The sequence below is a fragment of the Bombina bombina genome, chromosome 6 (genome assembly GCF_027579735.1).
Source record: "Bombina bombina isolate aBomBom1 chromosome 6, aBomBom1.pri, whole genome shotgun sequence".
Taxonomy (NCBI): Eukaryota; Metazoa; Chordata; class Amphibia; order Anura; family Bombinatoridae; genus Bombina; species Bombina bombina.
Window position 1 is genome coordinate 701,108,873 of NC_069504.1, and position 22,091 is coordinate 701,130,963.

At 41.8% G+C, this 22,091-nt stretch overlaps 1 protein-coding gene across 1 annotated transcript in view; it reads left to right on the forward strand.

Annotated features, from left to right (window-relative positions):
- Positions 1-22,091, forward strand: part of STX10 (syntaxin 10) — a 60,066-nt gene that overhangs the window by 25,902 nt on the left and 12,073 nt on the right. The window contains exons 5-6 of the mRNA XM_053717825.1: positions 5,760-5,870; positions 7,037-7,143. Coding sequence (XP_053573800.1) covers positions 5,760-5,870; positions 7,037-7,143 — 218 coding nt within the window. The remainder of the gene's footprint in view (positions 1-5,759; positions 5,871-7,036; positions 7,144-22,091) is intronic.

A 22,091-nucleotide genomic window follows, 5' to 3' on the forward strand; every position in this document is an offset into this window, starting at 1 on the left:
CAGGGGATGCACGCTAATATGGCGCCAATTACATCAGGGACGCCCATAGCGATTACCTTGCAGGACATGGCTGCAATCATGAATAATACCCTGTCAGAGGTATTATCCAGGTTGCCTGAATTAAGAGGCAAGAGCGATTGCTCTGGGGTTAGGAGAAATACAGAGCGCGCAGATGCTGTAAGGGCCATGTCTGATACTGCGTCACAATATGCAGATCATGAGGACGGAGAGCTTCAGTCTGTGGGTGACATCTCTGATTAGGGGAAACCTGATTCAGAGATTTCTAATTTTAAATTTAAGCTTGAGAACCTCCGTGTGTTGCTTGGGGAGGTATTAGCTGCTCTGAATGACTGTAACACAGTTGCAGTACCAGAGAAATTGTGTAGGCTGGATAAATACTATGCGGTACCGGTGTGTACTGATGTTTTTCCTATACCTAAAAGGCTTACAGAAATTATTAGCAAGGAGTGGGATAGACCGGGTGTGCCTTTTTCCCCACCTCCTATATTTAGAAAAATGTTTCCAATAGACGCCACTACACGGGACTTATGACAGACGGTCCCTAAGGTGGAGGGAGCAGTTTCTACTTTAGCAAAGCGTACTACTATCCCGGTTGAGGACAGTTGTGCTTTTTCAGATCCAATGGATAAAAAATTGGAGGGTTACCTTAAGAAAATGTTTATTCAACAAGGTTTTATTTTACAGCCCCTTGCATGCATTGCGCCTGTCACGGCCGCGGCGGCATTCTGGTTTGAGGCCCTGGAAGAGGCCATCCATACAGCTCCATTGACTGAAATTATTGACAAGCTTAGAACACTTAAGCTAGCTAACTCATTTGTTTCTGATGCCATTGTTCATTTGACTAAACTAACGGCTAAGAATTCCGGATTCGCCATCCAAGCGCGTAGGGCGCTATGGCTTAAATCCTGGTCAGCTGACGTGACTTCGAAGTCTAAATTACTCAACATTTTTTTCAAGGGGCAAACCTTATTCGGGCCTGGTTTGAAGGAAATTATTGCTGACATTACTGGAGGTAAGGGTCACACCCTTCCTCAGGACAGGGCCAAAGCAAAGACCAAACAGTCTAATTTTCGTGCCTTTCGAAATTTCAAGGCAGGTGCAGCATCAACTTCCTCCGCTTCAAAACAAGAGGGAACTTTTGCTCAATCTAAGCAGGCCTGGAAACCTAACCAGTCCTGGAACAAAGGCAAGCAGGCCAGAAAGCCTGCTGCTGCCTCTAAGACAGCATGAAGGAACGGCCCCCTATCCGGTGACGGATGTAGTAGGGGGCAGACTTTCTCTCTTCGCCCAGGCGTGGGCAAGAGATGTTCAGGATCCCTGGGCGTTGGAGATCATATCTCAGGGATATCTTCTGGACTTCAAAGCTTCCCCACCACAAGGGAGATTTCATCTTTCAAGGCTATTTGCAAATCAGATAAAGAAAGAGGCATTCCTACGCTGTGTGCAAGACCTCCTAGTTATGGGAGTGATCCATCCAGTTCCGCGGACGGAACAAGGACAGGGTTTTTATTCAAATCTGTTTGTGGTTCCCAAAAAAGAGGGAACCTTCAGACCAATTTTGGATCTAAAGATCTTAAACAAATTCCTCAGGGTTCCATCTTTCAAAATGGAAACTATTCGGACCATCTTACCCATGATCCAAGAAGGTCAGTACATGACCACAGTGGACTTAAAGGATGCCTACCTTCACATACTGATTCACAAAGATCATCATCGGTTTCTAAGGTTTGCCTTTCTAGACAGGCATTACCAATTTGTAGCTCTTCCCTTCGGGTTGGCTACAGCCCCGAGAATCTTTACAAAGTTTCTGGGCTCACTTCTGGCGGTTCTAAGACCGCGAGGCATAGCGGTGGCTCCGTATCTAGAAGACATCCTGATACAGGCGTCAAGCTTTCAAGTTGCCAAGTCTCATACAGAGATAGTTCTGGCATTTCTGAGATCGCACGGGTGGAAAGTGAACGAGGAAAAGAGTTCTCTATCCCCACTCACAAGAGTCTCCTTCTTAGGGACTCTTATAGATTCTGTAGAAATGAAAATTTACCTGACGGAGTCCAGGTTATCAAAACTTCTAAATGCTTTCCGTGTTCTTCACTCCATTCCGTGCCCTTCGGTAGCTCAGTGTATGGAGGTAATCGGCTTAATGGTAGCGGCAATGGACATAGTGCCATTTGCGCGCCTTCATCTCAGACCGCTGCAATTATGCATGCTGAGTCAGTGGAATGGGGATTACACAGATTTGTCCCCTCTGCTAAATCTGGATCAAGAGACCAGAGATTCTCTTCTCTGGTGGTTGTCTCGGGTACACCTGTCCAAGGGTATGACCTTTCGCAGGCCAGATTGGACAACAGATGCAAGCCTTCTAGGTTGGGGTGCAGTCTGGAATTCCCTGAAGGCACAGGGATTGTGGACTCAGGAGGAGAAACTCCTTCCAATAAATATTCTGGAGTTAAGAGCGATATTCAATGCTCTTCTGTCTTGGCCTCAGTTAGCAACTCTGAGGTTCATCAGATTTCAGTCGGACAACATCACGACTGTGGCTTACATCAACCATCAAGGGGGAACCAGGAGTTCCCTAGCGATGTTAGAAGTCTCAAAAATAATTCGCTGGGCAGAGTACCACTCTTGCCACCTGTCAGCAATCCATATCCCAGGCGTGGAGAACTGGGAGGCGGATTTTCTAAGTCGTCAGACATTCCATCCGGGGGAGTGGGAACTCCATCCAGAGGTGTTTGCTCAGTTGATTCATCGTTGGGGCAAACCAGAGTTGGATCTCATGGCGTCTCGCCAGAACGCCAAGCTTCCTTGTTACGGATCCAGGTCCAGGGACCCAGAAGCGACGCTGATAGATGCTCTAGCAGCGCCTTGGTTCTTCAACCTGGCTTATGTGTTTCCACCGTTTCCTCTGCTCCCTCGACTGATTGCCAAAATCAAACAAGAGAGAGCATCAGTGATTCTGATAGCACCTGCGTGGCCACGCAGGACTTGGTATGCAGACCTAGTGGACATGTCATCCTTTCCACCATGGACTCTGCCTCTAAGACAGGACCTTCTGATACAAGGTCCTTTCAATCATCCAAATCTAATTTCTCTGAGACTGACTGCATGGAGATTGAACGCTTGATTCTATCAAAGCATGGCTTCTCCGAGTCAGTCATTGATACTTTAATACAGGCACGAAAGCCTGTTACCAGGAAAATCTACCACAAGATATGGAGTAAATATCTTTATTGGTGTGAATCCAAGAATTACTCATGGAGTAAGGTTAGGATTCCTAGAATATTGTCTTTTCTCCAAGAGGGCTTGGACAAAGGATTATCAGCTAGTTCCTTAAAGGGACAGATTTCTGCTCTGTCTATTCTTTTGCACAAGCGTCTGGCAGAGGTTCCAGACGTCCAGGCATTTTGCCAGGCTTTGGTTAGAATTAAGCTTGTGTTTAAACCTGTTGCTCCCCCGTGGAGCTTAAACTTGGTTCTTAAAGTTCTTCAAGGAGTTCCGTTGGAACCCCTTCATTCCATTGATATTAAACTTTTATCTTGGAAAGTTCTGTTTTTGATGGCTATTTCCTCGGCTCGGAGAGTCTCTGAGCTATCTGCCTTACAATGTGATTCTCCTTATCTGATTTTTCATGCAGATAAGGTAGTCCTGCGTACCAAACCTGGGTTTTTACCTAAGGTGGTTTCTAACAAGAATATCAATCAAAAGATTGTTGTTCCATCATTGTGTCCTAATCCTTCTTCAAAGAAGGAACGTCTTTTACATAATCTGGACGTAGTCCGTGCCTTGAAGTTTTACTTACAAGCTACTAAAGATTTTCGTCAAACATCTACCCTGTTTGTCGTTTACTCTGGACAGAGGAGAGGTCAAAAAGCTTCGGCAACCTCTCTTTCCTTTTGGCTTCGGAGCATAATACGCCTAGCCTATGAGACTGCTGGACAGCAGCCCCCTGAAAGGATTACAGCTCATTCTACTAGAGCTGTGGCTTCCACCTGGGCCTTTAAAAATGAGGCCTCTGTTGAACAGATTTGCAAGGCCGCGACTTGGTCTTCGCTTCACACTTTTTCCAAATTTTACAAATTTGATACTTTTGCTTCTTCGGAGGCTGTTTTTGGGAGAAAGGTTCTTCAGGCAGTGGTTCCTTCCGCTTAATCCTGCCTTGTCCCTCCCATCATCCGTGTACTTTAGCTTTGGTATTGGTATCCCATAAGTAATGGATGATCCGTGGACTGGATACACTTAACAAGAGAAAACATAATTTATGCTTACCTGATAAATGTATTTCTCTTGTAGTGTATCCAGTCCACGGCCCGCCCTGTCCTTTTAAGGCAGGTCTAAATGTTAATTAAACTACAGTCACCACTGCACCCTATGGTTTCTCCTTTCTCTGTTTGTTTTCGGTCGAATGACTGGATATGACAGTTAGGGGAGGAGCTATATAGCAGCTCTGCTGTGAGTGATCCTCTTGCAACTTCCTGTTGGGAAGGAGAATATCCCATAAGTAATGGATGATCCGTGGACTGGATACACTACAAGAGAAATAAATTTATCAGGTAAGCATAAATTATGTTTTTTAACATATAAAGTGGACCTCCATGAGTCTAAATAGGCAGAGTATGTTAGCTATGTGTGGCCTTTTCTTTTCCTAATGGCCTTACTGGATACTTTTTATAAACATTTTTGATACACAGCATTTTTCTTCCAAGGGCAGCAAAAGTAGAGATATTTCCAGACATAAAAATATAAAGAATGAGATGATTGCCTGAATGTAGTTCCACTGGTATTGGGTTTTGTTTCCCTATAGTTTACTTTATCAAAGGGATAAGATAATGTACAGTTCATATTTAAAGGAACATGAAACCCTTTTTTTTTTTCTTCATGTTTCAGATTAGGGATGTGCATTCGGTAGTTTCGTTAACTGCTGAATACAGAAGAAGGGAGCTGCTTGTGGCATTTGTCTCTTTTCAGAGCAGGATTTATTCTTGTGAAAGTGCACCACACTATGATCTGGATTTGCACAGATCTTAGTGTGTTTTACTTTTACAAAAAGAAATCCGGCTCCGAAAAGAGTCGAAGGCCGTGACCGGCTGCCTTCTTCCGCATCAGTCATGCACATCCCTAATTGAGATAATTAGTGTAAAATTAAAAAACAAAAAAAACTTTTCAATTTATTTATATTATCAAATTTACTTTGTCCTTTTTGTATCCTTTGTTGAAAAGTAGGTAATTAGGCTCAGTACCTGGAGCACTATGACAGCAATTTTGCAAGAATATTTTTAAGAATGTTATACATTTGTAAGAGCACTATATAGCAGCAGTCTTTTCTGCCATGTAGTGTTCCAGACTTGTGCATACTACCTAGGTATCTCTTCTACAAAGAATACCATGAAAATGAAGCAAATGTTATAGTAGAAGTAACTGTCTGAACCCTGAAAAAAAGTTTTGGGGTTTCATGTTCCTTTAAGATTTGCTTCATGTGCCGTCACTCTTAATATGTTTTGTCTTCTACACTTACCATTTCTCAGACTTATACCACCACTCACTGCACTTCTGACTTTAACTCCTCCTCCATCCCCTCTCTACTAAGTTATCCTTTTCTACTTATTTCAACTCTAAACCGTTTCTCGTGTTTGTATTTTTTTCACCCAGCACCTTTATACAGTTTTCCCATTTTTAAACCCCCAACTCCACTTCTCATCTAGTCTGTCTGAAGTTAACCTTCCCTATTTTTGGCCTCCTTGCAGGGCTTATTAGGGGTTTCATCCCAGACTCCTACGGATCGTTTCACCCGTCTTGATGAAGAGATTATGTCTGGAAACTCTCGCTATTTGGAGGACCAGCAAGCACAGCAACAGGTGTTTATGCACTTATGTATTATCATGTGCTTATGTGTGTCTTGACAAGTAATACCTAGCAATTCCCATGCCCTGTCGACACTGTGAAGTGATAGTGTATAAGTGTACTACACTTCCAGAACAATTATAGATTACAAAATCCTGTGGTACTTTAAAATGCATATCCATACGGTCAAAAGAGTTCTATTTCTGCTGATGTTTTCCTGCTTTATCATGAAGACCTGGAATTTCAGTTAAAAACGTTGACCCACTAACAGTTTTAGTATATATGAGCATTTTATACCAATTTGTGTAATTTTTGTTTGTTGCAAATGTACTTATGTCTCTGGATTATACATCATAAAATTATAAATAGAATCTGTTTTAGGATATCAACCAAGGGACAAGGTCAGTTACACCTTGACAGACACAGACAAAGAGAAATGTAGACCAAATGAATTAGTCTTCTATAAAAGTTATTGTAATATGTCTGCTTTCAGTTTGTTCTTGTTGTCAAATGTCATCCCAACAGCAACTGAGAAGGACACTCAAGTCAAATGTAAACTGTCATGATTCAGATAGAGCATGCAATTTTAAACAACTTTCCATTTTCCTTTCATTAACAAAATGTGCACAGTCGTTTTATATTTACACTTTTTGAGTCACCAGCTCCTTCTGAGCATGTGCAAGAATTCACAGAATATACGTATATGCATTTGCGATTGGCTGATGGCTATCACATGACGCAGAGGGAGTGGAACTAGACATAATTTACTGCTTGTTTGAAGTTCAGACTAAGTGCTATTGCATTGTCTTGGTATCACTATCATGCATTTGCTGATAATGCAAATCTACTGTTTTTACTGGTCATTTAAAAGTTGCCAAAATTTTAGCCATATTTCACAATACCCAGGATGTGGAAGCGGGCAAAATCATGTTAACCCTGTAGATCTAAGAGAGACCCCAAGATTACAGTTGCAACATTATATCAGGTGATTCTCTGGCTGCAACAATGTGGTGGAATACCCTTTCAGTGTTCCTTGTATCCAACAGGTTGTCTGTGTTATAATGCATTTTACAATGAGTATGTTACAAGATGCTTTCTGGTAGAGGGGACATCTTCATAATAGTGCTTTTGTGTCCACAAATCCATCCCAGTATGAATTACTTATATATTTTCTCTGCAGCTTATTATAGATGAACAGGATGCAGAATTGGAACTAGTGTCTGGCAGTATACGTGTCCTGAAAGACGTGTCTGGTCGAATTGGAGATGAATTGGATGAGCAAGCTGTGTGAGTCTCTATCTATGCACTTTTGTTCTACCATTAGACCCATGTACCCGTGTTTGTACACTTTAGCGCATAACGGATAATTTACAATTATGCATCTTGGAAGAAAAGTAAAAATAGGTCTTTGTGGCCTGAATGGATAAATGAGTTTGTGTCAACTCTGAAATTGTAAAGTAGATGAGTTATTGTGCTATATTATTGTTAACCTCATTTGCTAGAGGGAATTTCAGAAAAAAACTTGCCCAAAATATTGGCGATTGTTTATTTAGCATTTTTTTATCACTTAATTTAAACAGAAATAGAGCCTTTGGGTTTTTTTTTGTTTGTTTGTTTTTTCATTTTTGGCATAAAAAGCTTTCAGTGGATGACAGTTTCAACTAGCTATTTATTCACAGAATTAAGAAATTACTGTCAAATTAGCAAAAAAAAGTGTGTGTATATATATATATATATATATATATATATATATATATATATATCATGAAACAAATAAAGAGAAGATAGACAAGAATGAAATCTTGTTACAAAAACACAGGGAATCCAGCACTCTTTTTTTGTGGAGCTTATCATACAGTATTCAAATACAGGCACAGTAATATAGTCAAGGTAGGGAATTTACTAGACCAACTACACCCTGCTGCACACAGATCCCCCAATTACGGAGATAAATACTGGGCAGGTATAAACTGGGATCTAAGTTGTTGAGTAAACAAAACTACCTAAATATGCACATATGACATGTAGTGATGCCTAAAGAGAATAAGCATGCAAGGATTAATAAGCAGACATCTAGCAATTATGCTGTAGCAGTGGTTAAATGGCATTCAAAGCTTTAGTATGCACAGTTACATAAAAAGTTCAACTGAGCTTATAGTGTAGATACATAGTTGGCATTTCTCCAACATTGGTGTGTCCGGTCCACGGCGTCATCCTTACTTGTGGGAATATCTCTTCCCCAACAGGAAATGGCAAAGAGTCCCAGCAAAGCTGGCCATATAGTCCCTCCTAGGCTCCGCCCACCCCAGTCATTCTCTTTGCCGTTGCACAGGCAACATCTCCACGGAGATGGTTAAGAGTATGTGGTGTTTAGTTGTAGTTTTTTTATTCTACTATCAAGAGTTTGTTATTTTAAAATAGTGCTGGTATGTACTATTTACTCTGAAACAGAAAAAGATGAAGATTTCTGTTTGTGAGAGGAAGATGATTTTAGGAGACAGTAACTAAAATCGATTGCTGTTTCCACATAGGACTGTTGAGATGAAGTAACTTCAGTTGGGGGAAACAGTTAGCAGACTTTTCTGCTTAAGGTATGACTAGAGATATTTCTAACAAGACTGTGTAATGCTGGAAGGCTGTCATTTCCCCTCATGGGGACCGGTAAGCCATTTTCTTAGTCTCAAACAGAATAAAGGGCTTAATATGGGCTATTAAACTGGTAGACACTTTTATGGGCTAAATCGATTGCTTTATTTGGAGATTTTATACATGTTTATGCTGATAATTCACACTTATAAACTTGTGGAACGTTTTTTAACGTCAGGCACTATGTTAGACACCTTTTCCAGTCAGGAAGGGCCTTCCCAGTTGTAGGCTGAGCCTCATTTTCGCGCCATTACTGCGCAGTTGTTTTTGAGAGCAAGACATGCAGATGCATGTGTGAGGACCTGAAAGTAGTTGGAAAAGTTCCTAGAAGGCGTCATTTGGTATCGTATTCCCCTCTGGGCTTGGTAAAGTCAGAGCAAAGGCTGTAGCTGGGACTGTATAGGGGTTAAATCTGTAACCGGCTCCGGTTTCGTTATTTTAAGGGTTAAAGCTCTGCAAATTGGTGTGCAATACTTTTAATGCTTTAAGACACTGTGGTGAAATTTTGGTAAATTTTGAACAATTCCTTCATATTTTTTCACATATTCAGTAATAAAGTGTGCTCTGTTTAGAATTTAAAGAGACAGTAACGGTTTTGTTTTAAAACGGTTTTTGTGCTTTATTGACAAGTTTAAGCCTGTTTAACATGTCTGTGCCTTCAGATAAGCTATGTTCTATATGTATGAAAGTCAATGTGTCTCCCCCTTCAAAATTGTGTGATAATTGTGCCATAGCGTCCAAACAATGTAAGGACAGTACTGTCACAGATAATGAAGTTGCCCAAGATGATTAATCAGATGAAGGGAGTAGACATGGTTCTACATCATCTCCTTCTGTGTCTATACCAGTTTTGCCCACGCAGGAGGCCCCTAGTACTTCTAGCGCGCCAATGCTTATTACCATGCAACAATTGACGGCTGTAATGGATAACTCCATAGCAAATATTTTATCCAAAATGCCTGCATATCAGAGAAAGCGTGATTGCTCTGTTTTAAACACTGAAGAGCAGGAGGGCGCTGATGATAATTGTTCTGTCATACCCTCACACCAATCTGAAGGGGCCATGAGGGAGGTTTTGTCAGATGGGGAAATTTCAGATTCAGGAAAAATTTCTCAACAGGCTGAACCTTATGTTGTGACATTTAAATTTAAATTAGAACATCTCCGCGCACTGCTTAAGGAGGTGTTATCTACTCTGGATGATTGTGACAACTTGGTCATTCCAGAAAAATTATGCAAGATGGACAAGTTCCTAGAGGTTCCGGTGCACCCCAACGCTTTTCCTATACCCAAGCGGGTGGCGGACATAGTGAATAAGGAGTGGGAGAAGCCCGGCATACCTTTTGTTCCCCCTCCTATATTTAAGAAATTATTTCCTATGGTCGACCCCAGAAAGGACTTATGGCAGACAGTCCCTAAGGTCGAGGGGGCAGTTTCTACTCTAAACAAGCGCACTACTATTCCTATCGAGGATAATTGTGCTTTCAAAGATCCTATGGATAAAAAATTGGAGGGTTTGCTTAAAATGATTTTTGTACAGCAAGGTTACCTTCTACAACCCATTTCGTGCATTGTTCCTGTCACTACAGCAGCGTGGTTCTGGTTCGAGGAACTAGAAAAGTCGCTCAGTAGAGAGACTCCATATGAGGAGGTTATGGACAGAGTTCATGCACTTAAGTTGGCTAACTCTTTTATTTTAGATGCCGCTTTGCAATTAGCTAGATTAGCGGCGAAAAATTCAGGGTTTGCAATTGTGGCGCGCAGAGCGCTTTGGCTAAAGTCTTGGTCAGCGGATGTATCATCCAAGACAAAATTGCTTAACATCCCCTTTAAGGGTAAAACTCTCTTTGGACCAGAATTGAAAGAGATTATCTCAGACATCACTGGGGGAAAGGGCCACGCCCTCCCACAAGATAGGCCTTTCAAGGCCAAGAATAAGTCTAATTTTAGTTCCTTTCGTAATTTCAGGAACGGACCGGCCTCTAATTCTGCATCCTCTAAGCAAGAGGGTATTGCCTCACAGTCCAAACCAGCCTGGAAACCGATGCAAGGCTGGAACAAGGGTAAGCAGGCCAAGAAGCCTGCTACCGCTAACAAAACAGCATGAAGGAGTAGCCCCCGATCCGGGACCGGATCTAGTGGGGGGCAGACTCTCTCTCTTTGTTCAGGCTTGGGCAAGAGATGTTCAGGATCCCTGGACGCTAGAAATAGTTTCTCAGGGTTATCTTCTGGAATTCAAGGAACTACCCCCAAGGGGAAGGTTCCACATGTCTCACTTATCCTCAAACCAAATAAAGAGACAGGCGTTCTTACATTGTGTAGAAGACCTGTTAAAGATGGGAGTGATACACCCAGTTCCAATGACGGAACAAGGAATGGGATTTTACTCAAATCTGTTCGTAGTTCCCAAAAAAGAGGGAACCTTCAGACCAATTCTGGATTTAAAGATCCTAAACAAATTTCTCAGAGTACCATTGTTCAAAATGGAAACCATTCGAACGATTCTACCCACTATCCAGGAAGGTCAATTTATGACTACCGTGGATTTAAAGGATGCGTACCTACATATTCCTATCCACAAAGAACATCATCAGTTCCTAAGGTTCACCTTTCTGGACAAACATTACCAGTTTGTGGCCCTCCCATTCGGATTAGCCACTGCTCCAAGGATTTTCACAAAGGTACTCGGGTCCCTTCTAGCGGTTCTAAGACCGAGGGGCATTGCAGTAGTACCATACTTGGACGACATTCTAATACAAGCGTCGTCCCTTTCAAAAGCAAAGGCTCATACAGACATCGTTCTGGCCTTTTTCAGATCTCACGGATGGAAGGTGAACATAGAAAAAAGTTATCTGTCTCCGTCAACAAGAGTTCCCTTCTTGGGAACAATAATAGATTCCTTAGAAATTAGGATTTTTCTGACAGATGTCAGAAAGTCATAACTTCTAAGCGCTTGTCAAGTTCTTCATTCTGTTCCACGTCCTTCCATAGCTCAGTGCATGGAAGTAGTAGGGTTGATGGTTGCAGCAATGGACATAGTTCCTTTTGCGCAAATTCATCTAAGACCATTACAACTGTGCATGCTGAAACAGTGGAATGGGGACTATACAGACTTGTCTCCAGTGATTCAAGTAGATCAGAAGACCAGAGATTCACTCCGTTGGTGGCTAACCCTGGACCACCTATCCCAGGGAATGAGCTTCCGCAGACCAGAGTGGGTCATTGTCACGACCGACGCCAGTCTAGTGGGCTGGGGCGCGGTCTGGGAATCCCTGAAAGCTCAGGGACTATGGTCTCGGGAAGAGTCTCTTCTCCCGATAAACATTCTGGAACTAAGAGCGATATTCAATGCTCTCAGGGCTTGGCCTCAACTTGCAAAGGCCAGATTCATAAGATTCCAATCAGACAACATGACGACTGTTGCGTATATCAATCATCAGGGGGGAACAAGGAGTTCCCTGGCGATGAAAGAAGTGACCAAAATAATACAATGGGCGGAGGATCACTCCTGCCATCTATCTGCGATCCACATCCCAGGTGTGGAAAACTGGGAAGCGGATTATCTGAGTCATCAGACATTCCATCCGGGGGAGTGGGAACTCCACCCGGAGATCTTTGCCCAGTTGACTCAATTATGGGGCATTCCAGACATGGATCTGATGGCGTCTCGTCAGAACTTCAAGGTTCCTTGCTACGGGTCCAGATCCAGGGATCCCAAGGCGACTCTAGTGGATGCACTAGTAGCACCTTGGACCTTCAACCTAGCTTATGTGTTTCCACCGTTTCCTCTCATTCCCAGGCTGGTAGCCAGGATCAAACAGGAGAGGGCCTCGGTGATCTTGATAGCTCCTGCGTGGCCACGCAGGACTTGGTATGCAGACCTGGTGAATATGTCATCGGTTCCACCATGGAAGCTACCTTTGAGACAGGACCTTCTTGTTCAGGGTCCATTCGAACATCCAAATCTGGTCGGCTTGGAGATTGAACACTTGATTCTATCAAAGCGTGGGTTTTCAGATTCTGTGATAGATACTCTGGTTCAGGCCAGAAAACCGGTAACTAGAAAGATTTACCATAAAATATGGAAAAGATATATCTGCTGGTGTGAATCCAAGGGATTCCCATGGAATAAGATAAAAATTCCTAAGATTCTTTCCTTTCTGCAAGAAGGTTTGGATAAAGGGTTATCTGCGAGTTCTCTAAAGGGACAGATTTCTGCTTTATCTGTCTTACTACACAAACGACTGGCAGCTGTGCCAGATGTTCAAGCATTTGTTCAGGCTTTGGTTAGGATCAAGCCTGTTTACAGACCTTTGACTCCTCCCTGGAGTTTAAATCTAGTTCTTTCAGTTCTTCAAGGGGTTCCGTTTGAACCTCTACATTCCATAGATATTAAGTTGTTATCTTGGAAAGTTTTGTTCTTGGTTGCTATTTCTTCTGCTAGAAGAGTTTCAGAGTTATCTGCTCTGCAGTGTTCTCCGCCCTATCTGGTGTTCCATGCAGATAAGGTGGTTTTGCGTACTAAGCCTGGTTTTTTTCCAAAGGTTGTTTCTAACAAAAATATTAACCAAGAGATAGTTGTACCTTCTATGTGTCCGAATCCAGTTTCAAAGAAGGAACGTTTGTTACACAATTTGGACGTAGTCCGTGCTCTAAAATTCTATTTAGAAGCTACAAAAGATTTCAGACAAACATCTTCTCTGTTTGTCGTCTATTCTGGTAAAAGGAGAGGTCAAAAAGCGACTTCTACCTCTCTTTCCTTTTGGCTTAAAAGCATCATCCGATTGGCTTACGAGACTGCCGGACGGCAGCCTCCTGAAAGAATCACAGCTCACTCCACTAGGGCTGTGGCTTCCACATGGGCCTTCAAGAACGAGGCTTCTGTTGATCAGATATGTAAGGCAGCGGCTTGGTCTTCACTGCACACTTTTGCCAAATTTTACAAATTTGATACTTTTGCTTCTTCGGAGGCTATTTTTGGGAGAAAGGTTTTGCAAGCCGTGTTGCCTTCCGTTTAGGTAACCTGATTTGCTCCCTCCCTTCATCCGTGTCCTAAAGCTTTGGTATTGGTTCCCACAAGTAAGGATGACGCAGTGGACCGGACACACCAATGTTTGAGAAAACAGAATTTATGCTTACCTGATAAATTACTTTCTCCAACGGTGTGTCCGGTCCACGGCCCGCCCTGGTTTTTTAATCAGGTCTGATGAATTATTTTCTCTAACTACAGTCACCACGGTACCATATGGTTTCTCCTATTTTTTCCTCCTGTCCGTCGGTCGAATGACTGGGGTGGGCGGAGCCTAGGAGGGACTATATGGCCAGCTTTGCTGGGACTCTTTGCCATTTCCTGTTGGGGAAGAGATATTCCCACAAGTAAGGATGACGCCCACCCTTCCCGCCGAATCACTGTCTGCATCAATAGGCAATCTGGCTTCATATAGTAGGGGGGCATGATCAGTGCTCCCTTACTATATAAAAACAGATGCCCTCTGCCCCCAGTTGCAGTCTCTGCTGTCTAAGCTGCTGCATGCAACACAGTTCTGGACTTACGTACTATGTGACCTAGTACTTATGTCCAATTGGCTCAAGGGGTTAATAGTAATTGCTTAAAAGGGAAGAAATGATGGACAAGGGAGGAGAGGGTGATAGAGAAGTACTGGGGGGTTGAAGAACTCTGCTTGAAAACATGAGATTAGCAGGGAATTGAAGGAAGATGGAATTCTAAGTTAAAGATGTGGATGAAATCAAAACTAGTCTGAAGAGAAAGAAGATAGGGGTGCGGGAAGAGGAAGCTTATTGCTTGAGAAGTAAAGGAAGAGAAAATTGAGGATGGAGTTAAGAGTGAGAAGATTAATATTAAAAGGAGGAAACAATGACTAAATATATTAGAATCTAGAAATATATCTAGACATCTGTCTCTTTCTTCATGTTCAGAGTGACCTCATCTGAAGCTGTTAATGATAGAAATTTATATTTAGCCACAAAAAATAAAATATACAAGAACAAAGCAAAAAAATAAAACAGCAGCTAATTGAATCAATTGTATATCAGCTAACTGAATCAATATGTACAGATGATAACTATGGTGACTGTAGATCTGTTTGTTTCTATACTTGACAAATAATACCAAATCAGGACCTGTGTCATTTACAATTTCTTATAATTTTGCATCATTTTGTAATTAACATTTTCTTTTTAAAGACACGATGAGTCCACAGATTTTATCCTTGTGGGATTACGCCTCCTGGTCAGCAGGAGGAGGCAAAGAGCACCACAGCAGAGCTGTATATATAGCTCCTTCCTTCCCTCCCACTCCAGTCATTCTCTTTGCCTGTGTTAGTTATAGGAAGAGGTAAAGTGAGGTGTTAGCTTAGATTCTTCAATCAAGAGTTTATTATTTTTATAATGGTACCAGTGAGTGCTATTTTATTATAGGGTGTAGCCGTATTACTTGTCAGTCTCTAGAGTAGAGCTATTGGTGGCTTTAAAGCAATGGGAACTGGTGGGACATAATTCTCACTGCGCCTCCCATACTGTGCTGCCCTTTCTGTGATGGCCTAAGCTTGATCTAACTCAGGCTTTATCTTTCTACAGGACTATAGGAGGGAACCAATGGACCTCTGAACCCTGTTGAGGCTGTCCTGCTGTCGGACAGCATGAGAGGTAAGTGCAGCCTTTATTTCGCTACAGGAAAACTCCTCAGGGACATATTTACCTCAGTGAGGTTTTTCTGCACTTATGTACATTTATGGGAATTGGGGGCTCTGTCAGTGAAGAGCTTTTTTCCCTGACAGCATTTAGCAGACTGGGCCACGCTTGTATTGGGACTAAGTCTCATTCACAGTAGAGGACTCCTCACATGGCGACTTTTATTATAGTAATGGGCTACGCTTGGGGTTAATTTGCATAACCGAGTGTTTTTTTTTAAACAGGCACTGAAAGGAAAGGTGCCTTTACATAAACATTGGTGACCATGGCTAACAGGTACCCATTGCATTGGGCATAGTGGGGAGAACAGTCTGTTGTGGTTTTCCCTCCCGGCGCTTTCTGTGTAAAACTTTAATGGCGACCGGGAGATGGTTGTTTACGCCCATGATAGGCGGGGTTTTAGTTACGATGCTAGGCCGGGAAGCTAAAGATTAAATTACTTTTGTTCCGGTTAGGCTGTTCTTAGAGGCAGCAGGCTGCACAGCTTTTATCTGCAGCTTTCGGCATTACGATATAATTCGCCTTCCCTTATTTTTCATTCGGATAAGGTAGTTTTTCGTACTAAACTTGGTTGTCTTCCTAAGGTTGTTTCAAACCAGAACATTGCTCAGGAGATTGTTGTTCCTTTCTTGTGTCCTACTCCTTCTTCCAGAAAGAACTTCTTTTGCACAATTTGGACGTGGTCTGTGCTTTAAAATGTTACTTTCAAGCGACTGAGGATTTTTGTCAATCGTTTTCTTTATTTGTCCTTTTTCTGGACACTGTAAGAGTCAGAAATCTACGGCTACCTCCCTTTCTTTTTGGCTGAAGAGTATCATCCGTTTTACATATGAGACTGCTGGACAGCAGCCTCCTGTAAGAGTTACGGCTCATTCCACTAGGGCTGTTGCTTTCTCATGGGAATTCAAAAATGATACTTCTGTTGACCAGATTTGCAAGGCTGCAACTTGGTCCTCTCTTCACATGTTTTCTAACTTTTACAAATTTGATATTTTTGCTTTGGCTGAAGCTGTTTTTGGGAGAAAGGTTCTTCAAGCAGTGGTGCCTTCCGTTTAGGTCCCCTGTCTTGTCCCTCCCTTTTCATCCGTGTACTATAGCTTTGGTATTGTATCCCACAATCCGTGGACTCATCGTGTCTTTAAAAAGAAAAGAAAATTTATGCTTACCTGATAAATTTGTTTTCTTTTTTAGACACGATGAGTCCACGGCCCGCCCTGTTCTATGAGACAGGTTATACATTTTTCCTTTCTCTTCCTAACTTCGGTCGAATGACTGGAGTGGGAGGGAAGGGAGGAGCTATATATACAGCTCTGCTGTGGTGCTCTTTGCCGCCTCCTGCTGACCAGGAGGCGTAATCCCACAAGTAAGGATGAAATCCGTGGACTCATTGTGCTAAAAAGAAACAAATTTATCAGGTAAGCATAAATTTTATTTTTAAAGCACTTCACTATGACAGGCATTTTAACCCCTTAACAACATACGTCTTAACAACATACGTCTTGCACAAACTGGTCTTTAAAGACCAGCGACGTTGGGGTTGAAAGCGGCTGGAAGCGATCCTGATCGCTTCCAGCCGCTTTCCGGTTGTTGCAGTGATGCCTCCATGTCGAGGCATCACTGCAATAACATTTTCCCCCATCCGATGCAGAGAGAGCCACTCTGTGGCCCTCTCTGCACCGGACATCGATGGCTGCAATCGTTGGTGGGTGGGAGGCGGGTGGGCGGCCATCGATGGCTTGCTGAGTACAGAGGTGGGCGGGATCGTGGGCGGGGTAGCTGGGGGGGGCGCGCGGGCGTGCACGAGGGAGGGAGGCTGGCGGGCAGGCACGTGCACGGGGAGGGAGCGGGTGGGAACCATTACACTATGGAACGGTTTGTGTAAATTTAGAGGGAAAATAAAAATTGTATTATAAATAATCAAAGTGATCTGGGAGGGGGTGGGGGTTTAGTCTTTGGGGGGGAAGCTGAACTACAGAAAAGTGGGGAGAAAAATAAAAAATATTTTTTTTTTTGTAAACTGGGTACTGGCAGACAGCTGCCAGTACCCAAGATGGCTCCCAATAATGTAGAGGGGGAGGGCTAGAGAGCTGTTTTGGGGGAGATCAGGGAGGTTTGGGGCTAAGAGGGATCCTACACAGCAGCATATGTAAATATGCTAAAATAAATAAATAAAAGATACCTTTTATTTTAGTACTGGCAGACTTTCTGCCAGTACTTAAGATGGCGGGGACAATTGTGGGGTGGGGGAGGGAAGAGAGCTATTTGGGAGGGATCAGGGGGTCTGATGTGTCAGGTGGGAGGCTGATCTCAACACTAAAGCTAAAATTAACCCTGCAAGCTCCCTACAAGATCCCAAATTAACACCTTCACTGCTAGACATAATACATGTGTGATGTGCAGCGGCATTTAGCAGCCTTCTAATTACCAAAAAGCATCGAAAAAGCCATATATGTCTGCTATTTCTGAACAAAGGGGATCCCAGAGAAGCATTTACAACCATTTGTGCCATAATTGCACAAGCTGTTTGTAAATAATTTCAGTGAGAAAACTAAAATTGTGAAAAAAATTAAGTATTTTTTAAATTTGATCGCATTTGGCGGTGAAATGGAGGCATTAAATATACCAAAATGGGCCTAGATCAATACTTTGGGTTGTCTACTACACTACACTAAAGCTAAAATTAACTCTACAAGCTCCCTAATTAACCCCTTCACTGCTGGGCATAAAACATGTGTGGTGCGCAGTGGCATTTAGTAGCCTTCTAATTACCAAAAAGCAACGCCAAAGCCATATAAGTCTGCTATTTCTGAACAAAGGGGATCCCAGAGAAGCATTTACAACCATTTATGCCATAATTGCATAAGTTGTTTGTAAATAATTTCTGTGAGAAACCTAAAGTTTGTGAAAAAGTGAACAATTTTTTTTATTTGATCGCATTTGGCGGTGAAATGTTGGCATGAAATATACCAAAATGGGCCTAGATCAATACTTTGGGTTGTCTTCTAAAAAAAAATATACACATGTCAAGGGATATTCAGGTATTCCTGACAGATATCAGGGTTCCAATGTAACTAGCGCTCATTTTGAAAAAAAGTGGTTTTGAAATAGCAAAGTGCTACTTGTATTTATGGCCCTATAACTTGCAAAAAAAGCAAAGAACATGTAAACATTGGGTATTTCTAAACTCAGGGCAAAATTTAGAAACTATTTAGCATGGTTGTTTTTTGGTGATTCTAGATGTGTAACAGATTTTGGGGGTCAAAGTTAGAAAAATTGTATTTTTTTCCATTTTTTCCTCATATTTTATAATATTTTTAATAATAAATTATACGATATGATGAAAATAATGGTATCTTTAGAAAGTCCATTTAGTGGCAAGAAAAACGGTATATAATATGTGTGGGTACAGTAAATGAGTAAGAGGCAAATTACAGCTAAACACAAACACCGCAGAAATGTAAAAATAGCCCTGGTCCTTAACCCCTTAGTGACCAGAGCACTTTTCCATTTGTTGACCGTTTGGGACCAAGGCTATTTTTACATTTCTGCGGTGTTTGTGTTTAGCTGTAATTTTCCTCTTACTCATTTACTGTACCCACACATATTATATACCGTTTTTCTCGCCATTAAATGGACTTTCTAAGGATACCATTATTTTCATCATATCTTATAATGTACTATTAAAAAAATTATAAAATAAGAGGAAAAAATGGAAAAAAAACATTTTTTTCAAACTTTGACCCCCAAAATCTGTTGCACATCTACAACCACCAAAAAACACCCATGCTAAATAGTTTCTAAATTTTGTCCTGAGTTTAGAAATACCCAATGTTTGCACGTTCTTTGCTTTTTTTGCAAGTTATAGGGCACTAAATAAAAGTAGCACTTTGCTATTTCCAAACCACTTTTTTTCAAAATTAGCGCTAGTTACATTGGAACACTAATATCTTTCAGGAATCCCAGAATATCCATTGACATGTATATATTTTTTTTTAGAAGACATCCCAAAGTATTGATCTAGGCCCATTTTGGTATATTTCATGCCACCATTTCACCGCCAAATGCGACCAAATAAAAAAAAAAGTTCACTTTTTCACAAATTTTTTCACAAACTTTAGGTTTCTCACTGAAATTATTTACAAACAGCTTGTGCAATTATTGCACAAATGGTTTTAAATGCTTCTCTGGGATCCCCTTTGTTCAGAAATAGCAGACATATATGGCTTTTACGTTGCTTTTTGGTAATTCGAAGGCCGCTAAATGCCACTGCGCACCACACGTGTATTATGCGCAGCAGTGAAGGGGTTAATTAGGGAGCATGTAGAGAGCTTGTAGGGTTAATTTTAGCTTTAGTGTAGTGTAGTAAACAACCCCAAGTATTGATCTAGGCCCATTTTGGTATATTTCATGCCACCATTTCACCGCCAAATGCGATCAAATTAAAAAAAACTTTAAATATTTCACAATTTTAGGTTTCTCACTGAAATTATTTATAAACAGCTTGTGCAATTATGGCACAAATTGTTGTAAATGCTTTTCTGGGATCCCCTTTGTTCAGAAATAGCATATATGTCTTTGGCGTTGCTTTTTGGTAGTTAGAAGGTCGCTAAATGCCGCTGCGCATCACACGTATATTATGTCTAGCAGTGAAGGAGTTAATTAGGTAGCTTGTAGGGAGCTTGCAGGGTTAATTTTAGCTTTAGTGTAGAGATCAGCCTCCCACCTGACACATCCCACCCCCTGATCCCCCCCCAAACAGCTTCCTTCCCTCCCCCACCCGACAATTGTCCCCGCCATCTTAAGTACTGGCAGAAAGTCTGCCAGTACTAAAATAAAAGTTTTTTTGGGGGTTTTAGGTTTAAAAAAAAAAAAATGTGTCTGCTGTGTAGGACCCCCCTTAGCCCCCAAACTTCCTGATCCCCCCCCCCCCCAAACAGCTCTTTAACCCCCCCCCCCCCCCTCTGCCTTTATTGTGTAGCATATTGGGTACTGGCTGCCAGTACCCAGTTTGAAAAATAATATTGCATTTTAATTTTTTTATTTTATTAAAAATGTTCTTTATTTCTGTAGTGTAGCTGCCCCCCCCCTCAACATCCAACCCCCCACCCTCTCCCAGATGCATTGATTTTCAAATCCCACCCTCCCCAGTCCTCTCTCCCACCCTCCAGATCTACAGCATATTGATGCTGAAACAGATCTCGCGTGCACGGCTCTCGTGCACGCGCACGCACCCGCATAAGATCCCTCCCCCCTCCTCCACCAATGACTGCCCACCCGCCTCCCTGGATGAGCTCCCACCCACCAACGATAACGGCCATCGATAGCCGATGCAGAGAGGGCCACAGAGTGGCTCTCTCTGCATCGGATGGCTAAAAACAGTTATTGCAGGATGCCTCAATATTGAGGCATCACTGCAATAACATGAAAGCAGCTGGAAGCTATCAGGATCGCTTCCACTGCTTTCAAAGACCAACGACGTATGGGGTACGTCCTTGGTCATTAACTGCATTTTTTTGCAGGACGTACCCCATACGTCGTTGGTCGTTAAGGGGTTAAAGGGACATAAAACCCAATTTTTTTCTTTCATGATTTAGAAAGAGCATGTCATTTTAAACAACTTTCTAATATACTTCTATTATCTATTTTGCTTCATTCTCTTGATATACTTTGCTGAAAAGCATATCTAGATATGCTTAGTAGCTGCTGATTGGTAGCTGCTCATAGATGCCTCACGTGATTGGCTCACCAATGTGCATTGCTATTTCTTCAGCAAAGGATATCTAAAGAATGAAGCAAATGAGATAATAGAAGCAAGTTGGAATGTTCTTTAAAATGGTATTCTCTACCTTAATCATGAAAGAAAAAATTTGGGTTTAGTGTCCCTTTAAGGGAAAGAAATTGAAAAATGGCCTTGGTCCTTAAGGGGTTAATGACATTTAGTTGTTTATTTTTCATAGCTTAAAAGAGTAATCTGAGTTATATTTTTTACTTTTTATTAAACTAGGAAAAACAATTTGAATGTACTGGAATGGCATTTTTTTTAAAACACATGTACATTTATTCACACAGTTATTCTAATTGATTTGAGTAGTAGAGGTAGAAACTCCTTTTGCTTTTTATATTACATCACTTCATCAGCTTCCAGATCAAATCTATAGCCAATGTAGCCGATAAGGAAGAATGAGCTTACATATTTATTTTTACATAAAAATAGTTTTTACTAATGATTATTTATTTTCTTCTAGATTCTCTTCATGTTGAGCGTGAAAGCACATAAAAGCGATCTGGCCTATATGTCTTTTTTTTTCTCTTTCTCCACACAGAAACCAGGAAGTGGTAGCATTCATAGATGAAGGGATTTCTTTTACAAGATACGAGTCCACGGATTTCATCCTTATGGGATTACGCCTCCCACAAGGGAGTCCCTTCTGCTGCTTCCGCTAAACAGGAAGGGAATTTTGCACAAGCCAAGACCGTCTGGAGACCCAACCAGGCTTTGAACAAGGGTAAACAACCCAAGAAGCCCGCTGCTGCTCCCAAGACTGCATGAAGGGGCGGCTCCCGATCCGGATCTGGTAGGGGGCAGACTTTCTCTCTTTGTCCAGGCTTGGATGAGAGACGTTCAAGATCCCTGGACACTGGAAATCGTGTCTCAAGGGTATCAGCTGGAGTTCAAAAATTCCTTCCCAAGGGGAAGGTTCCTTCTTTCACGATTGTCTGTAGACCAGATAAAAAGAGAGACATTCTTAAGTTGTGTAAATGACCTCTCTACTATGGGAGTAATTTGTCCGTCTCGATACAAGAACAGGGGCAGGGGTTTTACTCAAACCTTTTAGTTCCCAAAAAAGAGGGAACTTTTCGTCCCATTTTAGTTAAAT